The sequence below is a fragment of the Pseudochaenichthys georgianus genome, chromosome 15, assembly GCF_902827115.2.
Source record: "Pseudochaenichthys georgianus chromosome 15, fPseGeo1.2, whole genome shotgun sequence".
NCBI classification, from domain to species: Eukaryota; Metazoa; Chordata; class Actinopteri; order Perciformes; family Channichthyidae; genus Pseudochaenichthys; species Pseudochaenichthys georgianus.
Genome location: NC_047517.1, coordinates 37,039,045 through 37,065,653, shown reverse-complemented (window position 1 = coordinate 37,065,653; position 26,609 = coordinate 37,039,045). Strand labels below are relative to the sequence as shown.

The 26,609-nt window shown below is 44.5% G+C and overlaps 3 protein-coding genes across 3 annotated transcripts in view; 2 read left to right on the top strand and 1 right to left on the bottom strand.

Moving 5' to 3' along the window:
- LOC117459446 (zinc transporter 6-like) overlaps positions 1-5,928 on the top strand; it is a 6,227-nt gene extending 299 nt beyond the window's left edge. Inside the window, exons 2-3 of the mRNA XM_034100223.2 lie at positions 104-172; positions 3,780-5,928. Of these exons, the coding sequence (XP_033956114.1) occupies positions 104-172; positions 3,780-4,361 (651 nt within the window). The 3' untranslated portion in view covers positions 4,362-5,928. The remainder of the gene's footprint in view (positions 1-103; positions 173-3,779) is intronic.
- Positions 1-26,609, top strand: part of crls1 (cardiolipin synthase 1) — a 404,081-nt gene that overhangs the window by 238,437 nt on the left and 139,035 nt on the right. The window lies entirely within an intron of this gene.
- Positions 9,173-26,609, bottom strand: part of LOC117459445 (forkhead box protein G1-like) — a 91,298-nt gene continuing 73,861 nt past the window's right edge. The window contains exon 2 of the mRNA XM_071205711.1: positions 9,173-9,298. Coding sequence (XP_071061812.1) covers positions 9,173-9,298 — 126 coding nt within the window. The remainder of the gene's footprint in view (positions 9,299-26,609) is intronic.

Below are 26,609 nucleotides of genomic sequence, written 5' to 3'. Positions count from 1 at the left end.
TTTAAGCCTTTTGTCTCCAATCAGGAAGCCCATAGATGCGATATAAAGAAATAGATATTTATCACACCGCTCCTAACGTCCTCCTCTCTTTTTGTCCAATCAGGTGTCGACTCTGGAGGGCGTGCTGGAGGTTCGAAACGAGCACTTCTGGACCGTCGGCTTCGGATCTCTGGTACGTTTCTCACAACTAAAGATTTAAGACGAGGCTATTTTTTGTATACCATTTACTTGTAGCTCTTAATTTACGATCAGAGACATTTTGTTGTAAAATAAAAATAGCTAATATCGAAACACCATCAAGAGCTGTTAAAATAAAATGAATGTGAAGGATCTGGATTGAACTTTCTTAATTAGCTTAAAGGTCCCACGTCACGGCCATTCATCATAACTCCATCGTCGAGGTCGACTCGAATAGATTTACATCGTTCAATGTTCCAAACTCTCATTGGTTTCTCACAGCATCTCTGTATGGTGTGTATTCACTCTCTGTCCTACACGGCTTGTTGGAGCTCCAGGCCCCCCCTCCCTGTGAGCCCACTGTGCTCTGATTGGTCGGCTCGCCCACTCTGTTCTGATGAGTCCACCACCGTTACATCAGTGATTATGTGTTACCATGGCGTTAGCAACCAGGACATGACACCAGTAATGAGAAACGGATGAGAATGCTGCGTGGGGTCTGCGTGGGGTCTGCGTGGGGTCTGCGTGGGGTCTGCGTGGGGTCTGGGTGGGCTCTGGGTGGGGTCTGGGTGGGGTCTGCGTGGGCTCAGCGTGGGGTCTGGGTGGGCTCAGCGTGGGGTCTGCGTGGGGTCTGGGTGGGGTCTGGGTGGGCTCTGGGTGGGCTCTGGGTGGGCTCAGCGTGGGTCTGGGTGGGGTCTGCGTGGGCTCTGCGTGGGCTCTGGGTGGGGTCTGCGTGGGCTCTGCGTGGGGTCTGGGTGGGGTCTGCGTGGGCTCTGGGTGGGGTCTGCGTGGGCTCAGCGTGGGGTCTGGGTGGGGTCTGCGTGGGCTCTGGGTGGGGTCTGCGTGGGCTCTGGGTGGGGTCTGCGTGGGGTCTGGGTGGGGTCTGCGTGGGCTCTGCGTGGGCTCTGGGTGGGGTCTGCGTGGGCTCTGCGTGGGGTCTGGGTGGGGTCTGGGTGGGGTCTGCGTGGGGTCTGGGTGGGGTCTGGGTGGGCTCTGGGTGGGGTCTGGGTGGGGTCTGCGTGGGCTCAGCGTGGGGTCTGGGTGGGGTCTGCGTGGGCTCTGCGTGGGGTCTGGGTGGGGTCTGCGTGGGCTCTGGGTGGGGTCTGCGTGGGCTCAGCGTGGGGTCTGGGTGGGGTCTGCGTGGGCTCAACGTGGGGTCTGGGTGGGGTCTGCGTGGGCTCTGGGTGGGGTCTGCGTGGGCTCAGCGTGGGCTCAGCGTGGGGTCTGGGTGGGCTCTGCGTGGGCTCTGGGTGGGGTCTGCGTGGGCTCTGGGTGGGGTCTGCGTGGGCTCAGCGTGGGGTCTGGGTGGGGTCTGCGTGGGCTCTGCATGGGCTCTGGGTGGGGTCTGCGTGGGCTCTGCGTGGGGTCTGGGTGGGCTCTGCGTGGGGTCTGGGTGCCGTGTTGGCGGGACGTTGCGCGGCTCGCTTCTGGAGCGGACAGTGTGAGCTGGGTTACTGGTGTCGTCTCCTGGTTGCTGCGCGGGGTCTGGGGTGCCAAGGGGGCGCCAAGGGGGCTGCAGCACCCCCATCTGCGAGGCTCCACTAACATACCCATACATAGCACACAAGGGGACTGGTAATAACCGGAAAAGCATGACATGAAACCTTTAATCGAATACATAATTAGTAAAACATGATTTTATGTAGCTGCCAGCGACCCAGAAACCAGTCCTCCTTATAGCAACCCGACATAAACAAAGTTTGTTATTTAAATATCTGTATTTAAGAGATGCATGTGAGCCAGAAATAAAAGTAATAAACTAGCTTCAGGGCAGCCATTTTTGTAACATGGGAGCTACTGTATGAATCTATTCGAAATCAATGTAGATCTCCCTCCATCTCTTCCTCTTAGTCATTTAGTTTCCTTCGTCTCTGCATGTGTCTGGGTTTCTCCCCCCTCCTCCCTCCTCCCCCCTCCCCCCCTCCTCCTCCCTCCTCCCTCCTCCCCCCTCCTCCCTCCTCCCCCCTCCTCCTCCCTCCTCCCTCCTCCCTCTCTTGTTTGTCTGCGTGGTGACGATCTGCAGGGATCTGTTCACTCAGACGAAAAGAAGGAACAAGTCATTCATGCGGAGATATTCTCGCTCTCCATTTCTCCTTTTGTATTTTTGGAGGAACATTGTGTTGTTGCTGTTTTCTGTCCAGTCGTCCTCTGTGTTGCATGTCGTTGTAGCGACTGCTAACAAGCCCAGCTGGCATTGACACACACACACACACACACACACACACACACACACACACACACACACACACACACACACACACACACACACACACAGGCTTTTTGCAGAAAGGCACTAGGCTCTCAATGTTTAATACAAATGATTCGGTAACTAACTAAACCTTATAATGAAAATATAATTTTTGATTCTTAATTTTTTGTGTGTTTATCTGCTAAATAAACGTCCAAAGACCGTACAGCGCCTACGAATTGAACGTCCACGTGTCAGTGGTTCCTCCCGCGGCCTGCAGGTGGAGCAGCGCCCGGCGTTTACCTCGCTCTGACGGTTGTTTATGTTGATGTTATCGATGCCTCCTGCAGCTCGTGTTGTTGTGACGGATGCTGCTGCTGTTACACAACTGTTGGTTGTTGGCCCACTGCTAACAGAGCAGCTGTCCAAACTCATTTGACCCTGTGACTGCACTTCTGCCCCACGGGGACTCTGTCTGAGTGTGCAGGCGTGTGTGTGTGTGCGTGCAGGCGTGTGCGTGAGTGTGTGAGTGGTTGTGTCTGTGTGTCATTTTGAAGTCTCCACATTCCCAAAAGAACAGTACACTTGGCAAACGAGGACAACACGAGGGCTTCTGTTTGGTGTTTTCAGGCCAGATTCTGAAGTTAGGGCTAATAGTTGAGGTCATTTTGATAACTGACGAACACGTTGTTTGAGGGGAAGCGTCATGGCGAGCATCACTGAACACAAACTGATTTTTATTTACATTAAAGGTGATTTGAGTCTTTGGGTCTGAGTGCGGGGACGTGATGCAGCCTTCTATTTGATGTAGCGCTCTAAACATTATCATACTTCATCTCGCTGGATGGATGACGTATTTCTGTCGTGGACCCTGAAGGCAGCATCTCCGTGATTCCCTCGTGAGATTTCTGTTTCCTTTTGGATTATTGCAGAACATAATCTCGATGGCAAACACACTAATGATCCCTACATGTTTTGTTTAAAAAACCTCACCTTCTTTGAAACAAGGGAACAAAAAGTGCTATAACACTTCCTCACTTCCTTCGTTTTCGCACTTATTCCTGCGCGACTCTTTTAGGAAGTGCCATAAAGTCTTAAGAGTATCATGAATTGACAACTGCTTGTTTTTGGGCGAGCTACATCGACATATTCCACTCTCTCGTTAGCCGTTTTCTCGGATGAACCGCGGACAATATCACGGAATCAGGCCCGCACACTGTTGGACGTTCCTTTCACCGTCAGACTTGTAAAAGGGAACTTTGTGTAAATTACTTTGTACTTGTTTTAGTCTGTCCTGTAACCACTTCACTACTCAATCAACAATGGAGGAGAGACATTATTGAATCAGATTCCACTCTGTTGCCCAGTGCTCACTCTCTCCCCCTCTCTCCCCCTCTCCCCCCCTCTGTTTCAGGCCGGCTCCGCCCACGTCCGTATCCGCCGCGACGCCAACGAGCAGCTGGTCCTCGCTCACGTCACCAACCGCCTCCTCCCGCTCGTCTCCACGCTGAGCGTCCAGATCTTTAAAGACGACTGGAGCCGGCCCCTCCTCACGTCGGCCCTCACCTCTTCTTCTCCTGCTCCTCCTGAAAGCTACACCTCCTCCTCCTCCTCCTCCTCTCTGCCCCCTCCTCTCCACGGGATGGACCCTCTGACCTCCACCCCCTCCAAACCCAGCAGCTCTCCCCCAGAGTTCGCCTTCGAGACCCCGGGGAAGAACGCTCAGCAGGTGGTCCTCCCGGCCCCCGGACACCACGGGCCCTACGGAGGTTTGGGGCTTCCCTACGGAGCGTCTCCCTACGCGGGGATGCTGAGTCAGGGGTTAGCGAGGCCCGGCGTGGGGCTGGGTCTCGGGGCGGGGTTAGGACTGGGCGTGGGCGTGCCCCCCCCCTCTCAGAGCTACAGGACTGCCTTCGGGGGGGCCACAGTGCCGCTACGCTTCGGGAGCCACAACCCTTTGGCCCCTCAGTCGCAGTACAGACAGTACCGACCATAAATGTGCTGCGACAGGACTTCAAAAACTTTTTTGCCCGTGATGGAGGTGAAGTCCCCCCCCCCCTCACCAGGGCTAAACTCCCAGAGGAAACAAGAGTCAGATTACAGGGGGTCTTTAGGAGAGGATGGTGAGCGCGTTGTGGTATTTATTTTACTGACAAGGGGACCAAGAGGTTTGAACGAGGTTGGATTTGAGTTTTTTTTTTTATCAGGATGTACGACGCGTCCTCAGCGTGGCTCAGAAAGAAAGCAGTGTGTTCATCAGGACGACTTCTGACTATTGCGGTTATTTTGTAAGAGAAAACTTCACGAGGATCTTTTGTTGAGCAAACAACATTCCTGGCGATTGGAAATATCGTGTTGAATTAAATTCCAGCGTTACCTCCATGCACCCAGCTAGTTAAAGGAAACCAGAGAGAGTAACTGCTCCACCAATTTGAGAGACGAGGACATTTATTGTGATTTAAAAAGTGATTGTGTCGTTAAGAAACAGAGATATCTGCCTTAAAGTGAGTGGCTTCATGAAATCATACATTATTTCATTTAAAACCCAAATAATATGTTTATTTTCAATTCTGCTCATTCATTAAATCGACATTCTTTTGACTGCAGGGTGGCTGCAGACGCACATGCAGTTCATACAAACGGTGTCTTTGAAACATAATGAATTCAAAACATTCCTTGAACCTGCAATTTATATCAATTGCAGATACATTTTTTTTATTTGAAGATATTTCATTTCTGCGATGGTATTAGACGACAATGAAATGAAATGCATATCATCATTTCCTTTGTGTGACCAACCGGCCAAAAGCCAAGAATTTCCCTTTTTTTTTTTTAAAACCATTTTTTCGAATGACTTGTATTATTTGTTCCCCGTAACACATGTTTCTTCTGACTGAATCTCCTCTTGAAAACAAGTATAGACAAATGAATCAACACGTGTTTATTTCCTGCATGTTGTCAGCAGCCTCTCTGCAGACAAACTCTTTTTTTTAAATATTAAAATCTTTGTATCTGCTCAAGTCAAAATGGGCTGACGGTGAATCTGTTTCATTATGTTTAACATGGAGGCTTTTAATGGATTTACAACTGGGAGGAGTGCAAGTTAAAGGTGGGGTCGGTAAGTTTGAGAAACCGGCTCGAGTGCGCTAGAATTTGAAAATACACAACAAATCTGCCCCTTCCTTCAGACTTCCTCACAGAGCCCCTCCTCCAACACACACGAACGCGCACATGACCAATGAGGGCACGAGATTAGTCTGTGCCCAGATGGAAGGCTGACAGGCAGGTAGGCCATCCAGTTACTTTAGCTGGCTCAGATGATTGGTCGTGCTTTTTACAGCGCCACGGCTTCCACTGATGACGTTTTTTTATATATTACATTGCATTTAGCTGACGCTTTTATCCAAAGCGACTTACTGTACAATAAGTGCGTTCGACCAACAAAATATATTTATTGTCAAAGCACTTAATATATTCATTGCTATCGGGATGTTAAGAGCATTCCATGGAATATAAGTGTTTCTGAAATAAATGACATACCCCACCTTTAACTGGGATGTTGCCATGGTTTCCTCTTATTTTTATTTTGTACTTATCTGAATTTGGGATTGGTGTTAAAAACGCTTGGATGTTCATTCCTTACAGGTCACAGGTTTCTGGTTCCTTTCTCTCAGTCAGGGAATCGAGAAAAGCCCTGAAACGCAGATCTAAATAACTTCAGGGCTGAGACGTGGACCACGTGGAGAGAATCCACGATAGATATGAAGTCACTCGGCCTAAATGAGAGATATTCAATGTTTGTTTATTTATATAAAAGAAAGGATCTGGGACTGTTATTAAAAACAGGAAATGAAAGTTTTCCTCATTTGTTTTTCTGAGAAACGAGAAGCAAATCCTTCAATCTGTGAATTTACTGAAGATAGAAAATAAGAAATGTAAGAAAAACAAATATTATTCCTGATCTTGGTGCTTTTTGGGGGGGGGGGGGGGGTCAAGGTGGTAGAAAGTATTGTAAACAGTTTGCTTCACTGACTTCTGAATGTTTCCCATCGGGTGAAAGAAGAATATGTTGACCTTAATTCAGAAAGTGTGATTTTGTTTTTTTAACATTACACTTGTTCATCTTAACCCTCCTGTTGTCTTCGGGTCGAATCTGACCGGTTTACTACTTTCATCAATCGTAACTTTTTAGTTTTACATTCGATTGCTTCATGATATCCTTCACAGGAGACATTTGAACATATACAATTGCTGATCAACACTTTCATTGAACTTTGGATGATTTAGTCAACTTTGTAACACCATGGTGTTCCCGCTCAAACATGACCGCCATAAAGAAAAATAATTGGTAACCATCCAGATCAGATAAAACACACACACACACACACACACACACACACACACACACACACACTCTAGATGTGTTCCCCCCCTTATGTGCCCATCCCCCCATGTGAATCACATACACACAGAACAATTTGATACATGTCCCGCTCTTATGTGCCCATCCCCCCACATGGATCACACCTGGCACACGCAATACATGTTCAGTGTCTGTTCTCTGTACATTTACTGCAGTTGTTTATGTGTGCCAGTAGTCTGATACAAGTACAGTTTGAAAGGGTGTTAAATGAAATGTGGTGATGATTAATGGTTTTTGAGTTAATGTAATAGCAGTTAAAACAGGACCGGGTTCAATTTGAACGCGAACACCAAAGTAAGGGGGAACGAAGACAACAGGAGGGTTAAAGGGAAGTTTCAAGGTGGGGTAGGTAAGTTTGAGAAACCGGCTCGAGATCGCTAGAATTTGAAAATACACAACCGGAGAAAATCTGTCACTTCCTTATAGAGCCCCTCCTCCAACGCGCACTTGACCAATGAGGGCACGAGATAAGTTTGTGCCCCGATGGAAGGCTGACAGGCAGGTAGGTCATCCAATTGGTTGTACTTTTTACAGTATTACGGCTTCTACAGATGACATTTTTTTATGGATTTGTTGTCAAAGCACTTCAGATATTCATTGCTCATTGAAGCAAGGAACAAAACTGTATTTTCAGTGAGGGTTGCAAACATGTTAATTTGAATTTATTTAATGCGAATGTTATTTAGGTGGCAGACTAAACTGTTCTTGCTGGTTCTGGCAGTAAGTTTACAAAGGATCAGTCAGACCAAACTTCTAATCATATGTGTGTGTTTATGTTCCCACAAAACACACATATCTGGACACATTTTGTCTTCAATTTCCTTAATTATCTGAGCTTCTCCAGATCTTCCCATGTACTGCTTGAAGAAGTACCAGAGCCATGCTTTAAAGGGGACCTATCGTGCAAAATGCACTTTTTGATGTATTTGATACATCAACATGTGCTCCTTGTCAAAAGTGACATGTACATATTGTAACTTACAACTGATGGAGGCATAACAACTGAGATAAGTTGTGGAGCCTCATCGTGTGGATCTGACACTGATACACGAAGTTGTGATTAGAAAGGGAGGGATCGTTTAAGAAGCTGCCTCCACATCATACAAGTTTAATATGTGAACTTCCGCTGCCTCTGTAATCCGTTTGCTCCTCCAGGCGTCTCTGAACTCCATCACTGCGCTCCTGCAGCAGCTCCTCGCTCCCTCAAGGCATCATGGGAAACGTAGTCTCCTCCTTGAATCCTGACGAGACCTCCTGACCTCACAGTTTACACACCTGAAGAGCAAGTACGTGCATCAACGCAGATATAAAGGGTTGAAATAGTGTTATTTCCTGTCTAATATGAAACATACCTGCAGATGTTTGAAAACCTTTATTCCAAGCATACACACAAACATGCATACACAAAAAAACACGAGATAGAAATCTGAGATACTCAACTAACGCATCCTTTTTTCAAATTCACAATGAAAATAAACATATTTACGATGGTTGTTTTTGGCCAAAGGTTCAACGAAGTGCATTTCAAGAGTGCATGAAACCAAAAAAAACGTCAAAATTGTGTAATATTTAGATTTTGGGATTTATGAAAAATGCTGTAAAATAAGGCAATGAGCAGTAAAATGGAAGACAACATCCACTCAGGTTTCAGGAAAGAACCATGAAGATCTAACAGAACATGATGTGTAAAGAAGGCCAGTCCAAAGCCCTATACTCAAAATGTGGACTTTCTCCTTAAAGGTGGGGTAGGTAAGTTTGAGAAACCGGCTCGAGATACACTATGCAATGCTCTTAACATCCCGATAGCAATGAATACATTAAGTGCTTTGACAAGAAATCCATAAAAAAATGTCATCTGTGGAAGCCGTGGCGCTGTGAAAAGCACGACCAATCATCTGCCTCGGCCCGGCTAAAGTAACTGGATGGCCTACCTGCCTGTCAGCCTTCCATCTGTGCACAAACTTATCTCGTCCCCTCATCGGTCATGTGCGCGTTGGAGGAGGGGCTCTGTAAGGAAGTGGCAGTTTTTTTTCCGGCTGCGTATTTTCAAATTCCAGCGCACTCGAGCTGGTTTCTCCAAAATGACCTACCCCACAAAAAAACTAAAGAGCATCTTGACCAAAACATTAAACGGGAAGGTCTCGGGCCGTGGAGCTCATGTTGGCACACTGCACAGACCCAACATGTTCCTCCCCTCGTGTTGTATCCCCGCCAGACGCTGCCCTGCCTGCGTAACAATGTGTGACACACTTTAGCAACTTCACGGTGTCTGGTCATTATTTTGTCCCCTGCAATCATGTTAGTCCCTCGGCTCGCTGTTCGCCCAGAAGATATTAAAATGAGTGTGAGTCTGAGGCGAGGAGACAGCTTGGAGTCGCAGCGTGTTAGGAGGGTCCTGATCCGCTGCCGAGAGAGCGCCTGGTCTTCAGAAACCTCCAAAAACCTCCATCCGGCCAGAGTTGTTGTTGTTGTTGTTGTTGTTGTTGTTGTTGTTCCTCCTCCTCCTCCTCCTGCACCAGCACGCATCGATCAGTGAGTGTGTTTCTACCGAGAGGAGAGGAATCGCAGCGGTTTCCCTCTCTGTTTTCACAGGAGTTTAGTCCATTAACGGAGCTGGATGTTCAGGGCGTTGTGCCAATATGTGACGCAGTGACTGTGGAAGAGCCAAACGATGAGATGTAAACTGCAGGAAAAGAAACCCTTGAACTGTGAACCCAAGCTGCCGGCTGGAGCTCACATCTCAGGGTTTCTCACCAGGACAGAGACGCTGTGTGTTTCACTGACGATGAGGAATGCTTTTCTCATCCCAAACAAAACATTTGGGAACATATTTGTACATGAATCCCTCTCCTGTAGCGTAGGTTTTCATGCATGTGAATGGTCTGCAAAGGCTGACATCCCTGTTCCCCTCCTGCCTGAAACACCTCCATTGAACTCCTTACAGTGACATCACTATGTAACACTTACGCTTTTATCAATTCTATCAATTTAGCACTAAAATTACTGCAAAGACACAAAATCCCTGAAAATAGATTTAAAAAAACGATCACAAAGACAGACCAATATAATACAACATTGATGCAAAAACATAACAGAAATGCAAAATGAAGATATTATATGTATGCCAAACTTGTCAAAATACTTTATTTCTCGTGTGAAATTGGGTTTCATGACGGTTGCTCCATTTTTAAGAATAAAATAAAGGATAAATTAAAGAAACTGAAAAGAAATATTCATTAAAGGGGACCTATCATGCAAAATGCACTTTTTGATGTCTTTTATACATCAAGATGTGTCCCCGGTGTGTCGTCGAACTCACGCAGCGTCATAAAATAAAACCCTCTCTCTTTTCCTCCGTACCCAAATCTCTAAAAACGGGGAACAACGGAGCTGATCCAGATTTGAGTCCGATATGACGTGATATCTGAAATGTGGACCCACGGCCCAATCAGAAACGTTGCTATCAGAAACAATGCCCGACTGCTTTGGACGTAATATGGTCTGTGTTTACATTAGCATCGCTAACACTCAGAGCTAACCTGTGCTGGAGAGCATGTGTGTGAAGAAGCAGGTAAGTAAAAAGGAACTCACCTTGTGGTATAACCGGCAAGAGAGAAAGCCTTTGAGCTCCAGACTGTTTCAGAGAGGATCCTTGATAATCCATAGATATGGCGTTTCATCACGGCAGCATTTAGTTTAGACGGTAGCTGCCGGGTCCCGCATGAGCTCAGACCCCTCCTTTATTTAGTTTTGAAGGTCCATAATTCCATTGTTGAGGTCGACTGGAATAGATTTATATTGTGCAATTTTCCAAACTCACATTGGTTTCTCAAACACAGCATCTCTGTAAACTACGTGTATTCACTGAATTTCACTCCTCGCCTTTAACGGCTTGTTGTAGCTCCAGCCCCCATCCAGGTGTGGTTTCGTTGTTTAGCGATACACAGCGAAACACAGCCAAACTCACCCTGAGCACACACAAAGTCACAGCCGAAGTAAAAGCAATAAGTGTGGCTTGATATTGAGTAAGAAAAAGCTTGATAAACGCTGTGAGAATGGGTCTGCAGGAGAATTTCGCCGCGATCCCTTCTGCAGTCAAACTTTTAAATTCTTGAAAAGGCTTTTAACTGATTATTTATTTATTATTGTGATGCTTCGAACTATTTATAGTGTAAATTGGAATTATCCACATCTGTGCTCCGGGTGTATCTGTGTGTTTTCTTCTTCTTGTTCCTGCCTGTGTACAGGCTGACATAAGCTGCTGCTCATAACCAATTGCCCCTTGCGGGATTAATAAAGTTTGTTGATTGATTGATCCCAACTGTCTGTTATCAGCCTGCAGCCAGGGAGGAGAGATCAGCAGAGCTGCTGCACTGAGTGTGTGAGAAGTACCGTGGATTGGTCAATTTGGACCAATCAGCGGGGGCTTAACGTAACGGCTCCACGGATTGGTCCATTAGGTTCCGGGCAACGCATGACTGTATCGCGTCATAGCTCTGGGCGCGGCTACTGGCCATTCCTACGTCACAATACCCAGGAAGTAAACAATGGACAGTGACGTATCTCCAACGAGATTTTCTGTGTTAGAGTTTTACTCGCTACAGGGCGTACTTTGAGGGTTTTGACTCTGCACACCGTGTACATGCATAAAAACCTTCATAACACACAAGGGGACGGGTGATAACCGGAAAAGCATGACATGGGACCTTTAAAGCTTTATTCCCCAAATCAGTACTTTAGAAACAGGAAGTGAAATAGAGGGATATGAGGCATGGCTAGAATGGGTGATCTGTTTTATTTTTTTATATATTTTTATATATCTGTTACCTATGATATTGCCTAAAAATAGCATGATAGGTGACCTTTAAGTAAAATGTTCAATTTAAGATACATTTATTAAAAAAATAAGATATAAATATATGAAGTAAAAGTCAAATATCCAATAAATAAAATAAAAAAAACATTTTGGAAAACATTTTTTACATGAATCCCTTTTCTGTAGGTGTTAGTGCATGTAAATGGTCTTCAAAGACTAATTTCCCTCGGTTCCCTCCAGAGGGAGTTTCTCTCCCGCACACTCCCCCCCCCTCCCCTCCCACCTGAAATGCCTCCATTGGAATTCACTGTCTACTTCCTGAACATAGTGACATCCCTATGTAACACTTGCACTTCTATTGGCTAGCAGTTAAATGATACAAGGAGACACACAATCACAACAACATTGATAAAAATCAATCACAAGACAGCCCAATAACAAAGACGTAATCTGAAAAGAAAGTTTATATTTATCACAATACTTTATTCTGGTGTCTCATGGGGCTGCTAAGACATTTAAAGTCTTCATAAAATATTAAATTAACAAGTACTAAATGTGCATCATACACACACACGCACACACACACCCATTGTCAGCAGCCTCCCATCACCCGTCCCAAAACCTGTTTAAGTGCCTCGTCTGAAGAATTACATTTCCTCCCCGAGCGGATAATCCGTCCTCTGTTTTTGTTCCGTGGCTTTTGGAAGAGATTTTGAACAAACAATCAAAGAAGTACTTTGGCCCCGCGGCTTAGCTTCTGCTCCCTGAGCGGTGAGCGTCCCTAAGCCTCTGGAAAGGTCCCCGAGCATTTTCAAGTTGAGTGCCGCGGGGCGTGTGTATTACTGTTGACTTCACATGCTTGTTACAAAACAAACGGGGTAGAGCCTCTGTAATCTGTGCCGAAAATCCCTGAGAATGAATGAGATCTGTGCTTTCTGGGTCAGACGCTGTGTGTGCGTGTTCTTCAGCGTGTGTGTACTTGTTTGGCTGAATACAATACAATTTGTGTTTGCATAGTTGTTGTTTTGTTGTAATCTAGTAAAACTGGTCTTTTGGGGCAAGTTTTTGGACGCAGTGTTTGAAGTACTAACGCCATCGGAGCATCAGAACATTTATAGTTACGAAATCGAATCTTCTTTCTCGCCAATGTGTTGTCGATCAAATCTGAAAGGTCCCATGTCACGGCCATTGCTACTGATCATATTTCCATTGTTGAGGTCGACTAGAATAGATTTAAATTCTGCAATGTTCCAAACTCACATTGGTTTCTCTCAGCATCTCTGTATAGTGTGTGTATTCACTCTCTGTCCCACACGGCTTGTTGGAGCTCCTGCCCCCCCTCCCTGTGAGCCCAGTGTGCTCTGATTGGTCGGGACGTTGCGAGGCTCGTTGCTGCGAGGAGCGGACAGGTTTCCGGGTCGGCGATACAGCGAGAACAAGCTAAACTCATCCTGAGCACACACACACACTCACAGCCGAAGTAAAAACAATAAGTGTGGCTTTATATCGAGAAAGAAAACGGTTGATAACGCTGTGAGTCAATGGGTCTGTGGAGAGCATTTCTCCGCCATCCCAACTCGTCTGTTACTAACCAGGGAGCTCTATGCAAGTCAATGGGACTCCCTGTTAGTTAGCCAAGGGATCCTGGTGAGTGAGGAGCTCTGCGGATTGGTCCATTTGGGCCAATCCGGTCATTTGTTGTTGATCTGGGTGTGCACACGTCACAGAACCCAGGAAGCAAACAATGGAAATGTCCACCGAGGCGTTCTGGGGCAGCAGACAGGTCTTCTCTGTGTTAGAGCTTTACTCGCTACAGGGTGCACTTTGAGGGTTTGTGACTGCAGACCGTTCACATGCAGAAAAACCTTCATAACACAAGGGGTGATAACCGGAAAAGCATGAAAAAACCTTTGTTAAACCTTTAAGTCCCAGTTTTAAGGGGAAACAAACCTCGGATAAATGTGTTTTTTCGTTTAGTAATCTTGATTTTTAACTCTATAGATTAAACGGATGAACGTTTTTGTCATTAGAGGTCTCTCAGCATCCCATAATCCCCTCTGTTTCAGCCCTGTTTCCAAAGTGCTGATTGAATGAAATGAATGAAAACTTTATTACGGACTCAGGGTCCAGATAAAAGGCATTACATATAATACATTACATACACAGCATAACAAGAATTCATAGATTCTCTGTCTGTTACTTTAGATGAAGATAAGGAGCCCCTCCCCACGCCCCTCGGAGAGACATTTGGTTAAAAAGAACACAATGGTGCTCTAGAGAAGATTCAGGTGATAAGGGGGGGGGGGGGGGGTTACCTTGTTGCTGATTGGCTAATGGTTACACAAGACAACACATCGTGACATCATAAAGTCTCATCAGCTCATGTTCAGTAGTTCCCTTGTAGCTTTTTAATTCTGAAGATTGAATTTATGTTTTAAAAAAATCACTAAAAGTGCATGGTGATAATATGTTGACATTATCCTGATGTACAAAACTGGGGGGACATTTTTAACGGGGGGTTTGGGGATCTCCCCCCACGAAGAAAATAAAATATATTTCCTGTATTCTGGTGCATTCTAACAGGTGGTTTGATACTTTTATGTGGCTGTACTAGCATGAGGAAAATGATGGGTACATTTTGTAATTTCATCCAGTTGTAAAGAAAGGAAACATATTTGATTATTAATTCAGAGCCGTCTTTGAATTAATAAAAAATTTAAATGCCCATTTTTTGTACATTTATATACAACGATAAATATTTGTGAGTGCATTGAGAGATATTGTGGTGGAGAGTCATTTATATATAAACGCAAAATACATTTGTGAATCCTTCTGTGAGCATTGACATTGAGACTGATCTGACTCCATACCGATGTTAAGTTTACCTAGGAATGATATCGACTTAAATGTTCAAATAAATGTTGCTCTTCTGTCTGTATTGGTCACATGACGCCCCTTGACTGAAATGCTTCCTGTTCGATATCCCCACTGATTTCCTCAACACTCTGGGATGAGAGTCCCATCACAATTACTCTAAACTGTCATTTCCCTTTCATCACTCACCTCAGCAATGGACAGTGGCGGCGCCAGGGTATGGCTGGGGTAGGCTATAGCCATACCAAGAAATGGCTTAGCCCTACCTTAGCCGACCATGAAAAAGTATGTTAAAGTAAGCATGTTGAGAACACGGATTGAGAAAATCTACCGGTCGTGTCCACAACACAAACTGATCCTGCTGTAACAACAAGAAGTGCAGGTTACTGGCGCAATATGGTTGAGACCATTCGGGCTTATGCTAGAGGGGTGCAAGGAATAGTCTAAGTAGTGGGGGAGTTTTATACACTAAAGTGTGGAAATTCTCTCGCGTTATAAGCGCGGCGGGCCGCGGTCAGATCAAAATTTTGTAATAATGGGTCATTTGAAAAAGTGTTTTGTATGACAATAGAGACACAGGCCACCTGTTGTGTGCTGTGTCTGTCTCTCTCTGTTTATCTCTCTCTCTCTCTCCGTGTACATTCTATATGCCAACTTTTCTTGTTTCTGCCGCTGCGTAGCATGTTGGAACAACGTGGAATTAGCAGAATAGGCTATTGTATAGTTTAACTCACACCTGTTGCTCTCGATGTAATTTGGCTGATAAAAGGAGACTAATAAAAGCCTCACGCGTGGCGTTTTTATTAGTATATAAGTGCTTTGTTAATAGTTCTATCGCTCGAGGTGGAGTCGAAAGAGATGAGTTTTCAGTCTGCGCAGGAAGGTGTGTAAGCTTTCGGCTGTCCTGATGTCAATGGGGAGCTCATTCCACCATCTTGGAGCCAGGATAGCAAACCCACGTGTTTTTGCTGATGGGAACTTGGGTCCCCTTCGCAGCGATAGTGCAGTGAGCAGTTTGGCTGATGCAGAGCGGAGTGCACGTGCTGGGGTGTACGGTTTAACCATGTCCTGGATGTAGGAAGGGCCAGATCCATTCGCAGCATGGTACGCAAGTACCAGGGTCTTGAAGTGAATTCTAGCAGTTACCGGAAGCCAGTGGAGGGAGCGGAGGAGCGGCGTGGTGTGGGAACATTCAGGAAGGTTGAAGACCAGACGAGCCGCTGCATTCTGGATGAGCTGCAGAGGTCGAATGGCACATGCAGGTCGACCAGCCAGGAGGGAGTTGCAGTAGTCTAGGCGTGAGGTGACGAGAGCCTGGACCAGAACCTGTGTTGCTTTCTGGGTCAGCTGGGGACGTATCTTCCTGATGTTGAAAAGCGTGTATCTGCAGCAGCGGGTTGTAGCAGCGATGTTTGCAGTGAAGGACAGGTTGTTATCTAGGATCACGCCCAGATTCCTTGCAGTCTGAGTCGGGGAAACAACAGAGGTGCCGATGTTGATGGTCAGGTCAAGAGTGGGACAATCTTTTCCCGGAAGGAAAAGCAGTTCAGTTTTGTCAAGGTTGAGCTTGAGATGATGATCAGACATCCACTGAGAGATGTCAGCTAGACGAGCAGAGATGCGTGCGACGACCTGGGTCTCTGAGCGGGGGAAGGACAGAATTAGTTGGGTGTCGTCAGCGTAGCAGTGGTATGAAAAACCATGCGGGCTAATGACTGATCCGAGCGAGTTTGTGTACAAGGAGAAGAGGAGGGGACCAAGAACAGAGCCCTGAGGGACCCTGTAGTTAATTGACAAGGGTCGGACTCGGACCCTCTCCAAGTTTGTTGTTGTAGGTACGGTCTTTGAGGTATGAGGTGAGGAGGGAAAGTGCAGAGCCTGAAACTCCAAGTTCTTGGAGAGTGCGAAGGAGGATCTGATGATTCACCGTGTCGAATGCAGCAGACAGGTCCAACAGGATGATGACAGAGGAGAGGGATGCTGCTTTAGCAGTGTGCAGTTCCTCAGTGACAGCAAGGAGGGCAGTTTCTGTGGAGTGACCTGCCTTGAAACCAGACTGGTGCGGATCCAGAAGGTTGTTCTGATGGAGATAGCAGGAGAGTTGTTTAAAGACAGCGCGTTCAAGTGTTTTAGACAGGAACGGGAGGAGAGAGACAGGCCTGTAGTTTATAACATCAGACGGGTTGAGAGTGGGTTTTTTAGGAGAGGGTTTACTCTTGCCTCCTTGAGACTGTTTGGAAAGTGACCAGAAGTTAGAGAATTGTTAATGTTAATTGTGTTCAAAATGTGTTTTCTGACTATTGCGGTTATTTTGTAAGAGAAAACTTCACGAGGATCTTTTGTTGAGCAAACAACATTCCTGGCGATTGGAAATATCGTGTTGAATTAAATTCCAGCGTTACCTCCATGCACCCAGCTAGTTAAAGGAAACCAGAGAGAGTAACTGCTCCACCAATTTGAGAGACGAGGACATTTATTGTGATTTAAAAAGTGATTGTGTCGTTAAGAAACAGAGATATCTGCCTTAAAGTGAGTGGCTTCATGAAATCATACATTATTTCATTTAAAACCCAAATAATATGTTTATTTTCAATTCTGCTCATTCATTAAATCGACATTCTTTTGACTGCAGGGTGGCTGCAGACGCACATGCAGTTCATACAAACGGTGTCTTTGAAACATAATGAATTCAAAACATTCCTTGAACCTGCAATTTATATCAATTGCAGATACATTTTTTTTATTTGAAGATATTTCATTTCTGCGATGGTATTAGACGACAATGAAATGAAATGCATATCATCATTTCCTTTGTGTGACCAACCGGCCAAAAGCCAAGAATTTCCCTTTTTTTTTTTAAAACCATTTTTTCGAATGACTTGTATTATTTGTTCCCCGTAACACATGTTTCTTCTGACTGAATCTCCTCTTGAAAACAAGTATAGACAAATGAATCAACACGTGTTTATTTCCTGCATGTTGTCAGCAGCCTCTCTGCAGACAAACTCTTTTTTTTAAATATTAAAATCTTTGTATCTGCTCAAGTCAAAATGGGCTGACGGTGAATCTGTTTCATTATGTTTAACATGGAGGCTTTTAATGGATTTACAACTGGGAGGAGTGCAAGTTAAAGGTGGGGTCGGTAAGTTTGAGAAACCGGCTCGAGTGCGCTAGAATTTGAAAATACACAACAAATCTGCCCCTTCCTTCAGACTTCCTCACAGAGCCCCTCCTCCACACACACGAACGCGCACATGACCAATGAGGGCACGAGATTAGTCTGTGCCCAGATGGAAGGCTGACAGGCAGGTAGGCCATCCAGTTACTTTAGCTGGCTCAGATGATTGGTCGTGCTTTTACAGCGCCACGGCTTCCACTGATGACGTTTTTTTATATATTACATTGCATTTAGCTGACGCTTTTATCCAAAGCGACTTACTGTACAATAAGTGCGTTCGACCAACAAATATATTTATTGTCAAAGCACTTAATATATTCATTGCTATCGGGATGTTAAGAGCATTCCATGGAATATAAGTGTTTCTGAAATAAATGACATACCCCACCTTTAACTGGGATGTTGCCATGGTTTCCTCTTATTTTTATTTGTACTTATCTGAATTTGGGATTGGTGTTAAAAACGCTTGGATGTTCATTCCTTACAGGTCACAGGTTTCTGGTTCCTTTCTCTCAGTCAGGGAAACGAGAAAAGCCCTGAAACGCAGATCTAAATAACTTCAGGGCTGAGACGTGGACCACGTGGAGAGAATCCACGATAGATATGAAGTCACTCGGCCTAAATGAGAGATATTCAATGTTTGTTTATTTATATAAAAGAAAGGATCTGGGACTGTTATTAAAAACAGGAAATGAAAGTTTTCCTCATTTGTTTTTCTGAGAAACGAGAAGCAAATCCTTCAATCTGTGAATTTACTGAAGATAGAAAATAAGAAATGTAAGAAAAACAAATATTATTCCTGATCTTGGTGCTTTTTGGGGGGGGGGGGGGGGGTCAAGGTGGTAGAAAGTATTGTAAACAGTTTGCTTCACTGACTTCTGAATGTTTCCCATCGGGTGAAAGAAGAATATGTTGACCTTAATTCAGAAAGTGTGATTTTGTTTTTTTAACATTACACTTGTTCATCTTAACCCTCCTGTTGTCTTCGGGTCGAATCTGACCGGTTTACTACTTTCATCAATCGTAACTTTTTAGTTTTACATTCGATTGCTTCATGATATCCTTCACAGGAGACATTTGAACATATACAATTGCTGATCAACACTTTCATTGAACTTTGGATGATTTAGTCAACTTTGTAACACCATGGTGTTCCCGCTCAAACATGACCGCCATAAAGAAAAATAATTGGTAACCATCCAGATCAGATAAAACACCACACACACACACACACACACACACACACACACACACACTCTAGATGTGTTCCCCCCCTTATGTGCCCATCCCCCCATGTGAATCACATACACACAGAACAATTTGATACATGTCCCGCTCTTATGTGCCCATCCCCCCACATGGATCACACCTGGCACACGCAATACATGTTCAGTGTCTGTTCTCTGTACATTTACTGCAGTTGTTTATGTGTGCCAGTAGTCTGATACAAGTACAGTTTGAAAGGGTGTTAAATGAAATGTGGTGATGATTAATGGTTTTTGAGTTAATGTAATAGCAGTTAAAACAGGACCGGGTTCAATTTGAACGCGAACACCAAAGTAAGGGGGAACGAAGACAACAGGAGGGTTAAAGGGAAGTTTCAAGGTGGGGTAGGTAAGTTTGAGAAACCGGCTCGAGATCGCTAGAATTTGAAAATACACAACCGGAGAAAATCTGTCACTTCCTTATAGAGCCCCTCCTCCAACGCGCACTTGACCAATGAGGGCACGAGATAAGTTTGTGCCCCGATGGAAGGCTGACAGGCAGGTAGGCCATCCAATTGGTTGTACTTTTTACAGTATTACGGCTTCTACAGATGACATTTTTTTATGGATTTGTTGTCAAAGCACTTCAGATATTCATTGCTCATTGAAGCAAGGAACAAAACTGTATTTTCAGTGAGGGTTGCAAACATGTTAATTTGAATTTATTTTAATGCGAATGTTATTTAGGTGGCAGACTAAACTGTTCTTGCTGGTTCTGGCAGTAAGTTTACAAAGGATCAGTCAGACCAAACTTCTAATCATATGTGTGTGTTTATGTTCCCACAAAACACACATATCTGGACACATTTTGTCTTCAATTTCCTTAATTATCTGAGCTTCTCCAGATCTTCCCATGTACTGCTTGAAGAAGTACCAGAGCCATGCTTTAAAGGGGACCTATCGTGCAAAATGCACTTTTTGATGTATTTGATACATCAACATGTGCTCCTTGTCAAAAGTGACATGTACATATTGTAACTTACAACTGATGGAGGCATAACAACTGAGATAAGTTGTGGAGCCTCATCGTGTGGATCTGACACTGATACACGAAGTTGTGATTAGAAAGGGAGGGATCGTTTAAGAAGCTGCCTCCACATCATACAAGTTTAATATGTGAACTTCCGCTGCCTCTGTAATCCGTTTGCTCCTCCAGGCGTCTCTGAACTCCATCACTGCGCTCCTGCAGCAGCTCCTCGCTCCCTCAAGGCATCATGGGAAACGTAGTCTCCTCCTTGAATCCTGACGAGACCTCCTGACCTCACAGTTTACACACCTGAAGAGCAAGTACGTGCATCAACGCAGATATAAAGGGTTGAAATAGTGTTATTTCCTGTCTAATATGAAACATACCTGCAGATGTTTGAAAACCTTTATTCCAAGCATACACACAAACATGCATACACAAAAAACACGAGATAGAAATCTGAGATACTCAACTAACGCATCCTTTTTTCAAATTCACAATGAAAATAAACATATTTACGATGGTTGTTTTTGGCCAAAGGTTCAACGAAGTGCATTTCAAGAGTGCATGAAACCAAAAAAAACGTCAAAATTGTGTAATATTTAGATTTTGGGATTTGAAAAATGCTGTAAAATAAGGCAATGAGCAGTAAAATGGAAGACAACATCCACTCAGGTTTCAGGAAAGAACCATGAAGATCTAACAGAACATGATGTGTAAAGAAGGCCAGTCCAAAGCCCTATACTCAAAAATGTGGACTTTCTCCTTAAAGGTGGGGTAGGTAAGTTTGAGAAACCGGCTCGAGATACACTTTTTGTTATATTCCATGGAATGCTCTTAACATCCCGATAGCAATGAATACATTAAGTGCTTTGACAACAAATCCATACAAAAGGTAATCTGTGGAAGCCGTGGCGCTGTGAAAAGCACGACCAATCATCTGCCTCGGCCCGGCTAAAGTAACTGGATGGCCTACCTGCCTGTCAGCCTTCCATCTGTGCACAAACTTATCTCGTCCCCTCATCGGTCATGTGCGCGTTGGAGGAGGGGCTCTGTAAGGAAGTGGCAGTTTTTTTCCGGCTGCGTATTTTCAAATTCCAGCGCACTCGAGCTGGTTTCTCCAAAATGACCTACCCCACAAAAAAACTAAAGAGCATCTTGACCAAAACATTAAACGGGAAGGTCTCGGGCCGTGGAGCTCATGTTGGCACACTGCACAGACCCAACATGTTCCTCCCCTCGTGTTGTATCCCCGCCAGACGCTGCCCTGCCTGCGTAACAATGTGTGACACACTTTAGCAACTTCACGGTGTCTGGTCATTATTTTGTCCCCTGCAATCATGTTAGTCCCTCGGCTCGCTGTTCGCCCAGAAGATATTAAAATGAGTGTGAGTCTGAGGCGAGGAGACAGCTTGGAGTCGCAGCGTGTTAGGAGGGTCCTGATCCGCTGCCGAGAGAGCGCCTGGTCTTCAGAAACCTCCAAAAACCTCCATCCGGCCAGAGTTGTTGTTGTTGTTGTTGTTGTGTTGTTGTTGTTCCTTCCTCCTCCTCCTCCTCCTGCACCAGCACGCATCGATCAGTGAGTGTGTTTCTACCGAGAGGAGAGGAATCGCAGCGGTTTCCCTCTCTGTTTTCACAGGAGTTTAGTCCATTAACGGAGCTGGATGTTCAGGGCGTTGTGCCAATATGTGACGCAGTGACTGTGGAAGAGCCAAACGATGAGATGTAAACTGCAGGAAAAGAAACCCTTGAACTGTGAACCCAAGCTGCCGGCTGGAGCTCACATCTCAGGGTTTCTCACCAGGACAGAGACGCTGTGGTGTTTCACTGACGATGAGGAATGCTTTTCTCATCCCAAACAAAACATTTGGGAACATATTTGTACATGAATCCCTCTCCTGTAGCGTAGGTTTTTCATGCATGTGAATGGTCTGCAAAGGCTGACATCCCTGTTCCCCTCCTGCCTGAAACACCTCCATTGAACTCCTTACAGTGACATCACTATGTAACACTTACGCTTTTATCAATTCTATCAATTTAGCACTAAAATTACTGCAAAGACACAAAATCCCTGAAAATAGATTTAAAAAAAAACGATCACAAAGACAGACCAATATAATACAACATTGATGCAAAAACATAACAGAAATGCAAAATGAAGATATTATATGTATGCCAAACTTGTCAAAATACTTTATTTCTCGTGTGAAATTGGGTTTCATGACGGTTGCTCCATTTTTAAGAATAAAATAAAGGATAAATTAAAGAAACTGAAAAGAAATATTCATTAAAGGGGACCTATCATGCAAAATGCACTTTTTGATGTCTTTTATACATCAAGATTGTCCCCGGTGTGTCGTCGAACTCACGCAGCGTCATAAAATAAAACCCTCTCTCTTTTCCTCCGTACCCAAATCTCTAAAAACGGGGAACAACGGAGCTGATCCAGATTTGAGTCCGATATGACGTGATATCTGAAATGTGGACCCACGGCCCAATCAGAAACGTTGCTATCAGAAACAATGCCCGACTGCTTTGGACGTAATATGGTCTGTGTTTACATTAGCATCGCTAACCACTCAGAGCTAACCTGTGCTGGAGAGCATGTGTGTGAAGAAGCAGGAAGTAAAAAGGAACTCACCTGTGGTATAACCGGCAAGAGAGAAAGCCTTTGAGCTCCAGACTGTTTCAGAGAGGATCCTTGATAATCCATGATATGGCGTTTCATCACGGCAGCATTTAGTTTAGACGGTAGCTGCCGGGTCCCGCATGAGCTCAGACCCCTCCTTTATTTAGTTTTGAAGGTCCATAATTCCATTGTTGAGGTCGACTGGAATAGATTTATATTGTGCAATTTTCCAAACTCACATTGGTTTCTCAAACAGCATCTCTGTAAACTACGTGTATTCACTGAATTTCACTCTCTGCCTTTAACGGCTTGTTGTAGCTCCAGCCCCCATCCAGGTGTGGTTTCGTTGTTTAGCGATACACAGCGAAACACAGCCAAACTCACCCTGAGCACACACAAAGTCACAGCCGAAGTAAAAGCAATAAGTGTGGCTTGATATTGAGTAAGAAAAAGCTTGATAAACGCTGTGAGAATGGGTCTGCAGGGAGAATTTCGCCGCGATCCCTTCTGCAGTCAAACTTTTAAATTCTTGAAAAGGCTTTTAACTTGATTATTTATTTATTATTGTGATGCTTCGAACTATTTATAGTGTAAATTGGAATTATCCACATCTGTGCTCCCGGGTGTATCTGTGTGTTTTCTTCTTCTTGTTCCTGCCTGTGTACAGGCTGACATAAGCTGCTGCTCATAACCAATTGCCCCTTGCGGGATTAATAAAGTTGTTGATTGATTGATCCCAACTGTCTGTTATCAGCCTGCAGCCAGGGAGGAGAGATCAGCAGAGCTGCCTGCACTGAGTGTGTGAGGAAGTCCGTGGATTGGTCAATTTGGACCAATCAGCGGGGGCTTAACGTAACGGCTCCACGGATTGGTCCATTAGGTTCCGGGCAACGCATGACTGTATCGCGTCATAGCTCTGGGCGCGGCTACTGGCCATTCCTACGTCACAATACCCAGGAAGTAAACAATGGACAGTGACGTATCTCCAACGAGATTTTCTGTGTTAGAGTTTTACTCGCTACAGGGCGTACTTTGAGGGTTTTGACTCTGCACACCGTGTACATGCATAAAAACCTTCATAACACACAAGGGGACGGGTGATAACCGGAAAAGCATGACATGGGACCTTTAAAGCTTTATTCCCCAAATCAGTACTTTAGAAACAGGAAGTGAAATAGAGGGATATGAGGCATGGCTAGAATGGGTGATCTGTTTTATTTTTTTATATATTTTTATATATCTGTTACCTATGATATTGCCTAAAAATAGCATGATAGGTGACCTTTAAGTAAAATGTTCAATTTAAGATACATTTATTAAAAAAATAAGATATAAATATATGAAGTAAAAGTCAAATATCCAATAAATAAAATAAAAAAAAACATTTTGGAAAACATTTTTTACATGAATCCCTTTTCTGTAGGTGTTAGTGCATGTAAGTGGTCTTCAAAGACTAATTTCCCTCGGTTCCCTCCAGAGGGAGTTTCTCTCCCGCACACTCCCCCCCCCTCCCCTCCCACCTGAAATGCCTCCATTGGAATTCACTGTCTACTTCCTGAACATAGTGACATCCCTATGTAACACTTGCACTTCTATTGGCTAGCAGTTAAATGATACAAGGAGACACACAATCACAACAACATTGATAAAAATCAATCACAAGACAGCCCAATAACAAAGACGTAATCTGAAAAGAAAGTTTATATTTATCACAATACTTTATTCTGGTGTCTCATGGGGCTGCTAAGACATTTAAAGTCTTCATAAAATATTAAATTAACAAGTACTAAATGTGCATCATACACACACACACGCACACACACACCCATTGTCAGCAGCCTCCCATCACCCGTCCCAAAACCTGTTTAAGTGCCTCGTCTGAAGAATTACATTTCCTCCCCGAGCGGATAATCCGTCCTCTGTTTTTGTTCCGTGGCTTTTGGAAGAGATTTTGAACAAACAATCAAAGAAGTACTTTGGCCCCGCGGCTTAGCTTCTGCTCCCTGAGCGGTGAGCGTCCCTAAGCCTCTGGAAAGGTCCCCGAGCATTTTCAAGTTGAGTGCCGCGGGGCGTGTGTATTACTGTTGACTTCACATGCTTGTTACAAAACAAACGGGGTAGAGCCTCTGTAATCTGTGCCGAAAATCCCTGAGAATGAATGAGATCTGTGCTTTCTGGGTCAGACGCTGTGTGTGCGTGTTCTTCAGCGTGTGTGTACTTGTTTGGCTGAATACAATACAATTTGTGTTTGCATAGTTGTTGTTTTGTTGTAATCTAGTAAAACTGGTCTTTGGGGCAAGTTTTTGGACGCAGTGTTTGAAGTACTAACGCCATCGGAGCATCAGAACATTTATAGTTACGAAATCGAATCTTCTTTCTCGCCAATGTGTTGTCGATCAAATCTGAAAGGTCCCATGTCACGGCCATTGCTACTGATCATATTTCCATTGTTGAGGTCGACTAGAATAGATTTAAATTCTGCAATGTTCCAAACTCACATTGGTTTCTCTCAGCATCTCTGTATAGTGTGTGTATTCACTCTCTGTCCCACACGGCTTGTTGGAGCTCCTGCCCCCCCTCCCTGTGAGCCCAGTGTGCTCTGATTGGTCGGGACGTTGCGAGGCTCGTTGCTGCGAGGAGCGGACAGGTTTCCGGGTCGGCGATACAGCGAGAACAAGCTAAACTCATCCTGAGCACACACACACACTCACAGCCGAAGTAAAAACAATAAGTGTGGCTTTATATCGAGAAAGAAAACGGTTGATAACGCTGTGAGTCAATGGGTCTGTGGAGAGCATTTCTCCGCCATCCCAACTCGTCTGTTACCAACCAGGGAGCTCTATGCAAGTCAATGGGACTCCCTGTTAGTTAGCCAAGGGATCCTGGTGAGTGAGGGGCTCCGCGGATTGGTCCATTTGGGCCAATCCGGTCCTTTGTTGTTGATCTGGGTGTGCACACGTCACAGAACCCAGGAAGCAAACAATGGAAATGTCCACCGAGGCGTTCTGGGGCAGCAGACAGGTCTTCTCTGTGTTAGAGCTTTACTCGCTACAGGGTGCACTTTGAGGGTTTGTGACTGCAGACCGTTCACATGCAGAAAAACCTTCATAACACAAGGGGTGATAACCGGAAAAGCATGAAAAAACCTTTGTTAAACCTTTAAGTCCCAGTTTTAAGGGGAAACAAACCTCGGATAAATGTGTTTTTTCGTTTAGTAATCTTGATTTTTAACTCTATAGATTAAACGGATGAACGTTTTTGTCATTAGAGGTCTCTCAGCATCCCATAATCCCCTCTGTTTCAGCCCTGTTTCCAAAGTGCTGATTGAATGAAATGAATGAAAACTTTATTACGGACTCAGGGTCCAGATAAAAGGCATTACATATAATACATTACATACACAGCATAACAAGAATTCATAGATTCTCTGTCTGTTACTTTAGATGAAGATAAGGAGCCCCTCCCCACGCCCCTCGGAGAGACATTTGGTTAAAAAGAACACAATGGTGCTCTAGAGAAGATTCAGGTGATAAGGGGGGGGGGGGGGGGTTACCTTGTTGCTGATTGGCTAATGGTTACACAAGACAACACATCGTGACATCATAAAGTCTCATCAGCTCATGTTCAGTAGTTCCCTTGTAGCTTTTTAATTCTGAAGATTGAATTTATGTTTTAAAAAAATCACTAAAAGTGCATGGTGATAATATGTTGACATTATCCTGATGTACAAAACTGGGGGGACATTTTTAACGGGGGGTTTGGGGATCTCCCCCCACGAAGAAAATAAAATATATTTCCTGTATTCTGGTGCATTCTAACAGGTGGTTTGATACTTTTATGTGGCTGTACTAGCATGAGGAAAATGATGGGTACATTTTGTAATTTCATCCAGTTGTAAAGAAAGGAAACATATTTGATTATTAATTCAGAGCCGTCTTTGAATTAATAAAAAGCTATTTAAATGCCCATGTTTTGTACATTTATATACAACAATAAATATGTGTGAGTGCATTGAGAGATATTGTTGTGGAGAGTCATTTATATATAAATCGCAAAATACATTTGTGAATCCTTCTGTGAGCATTTATTAAT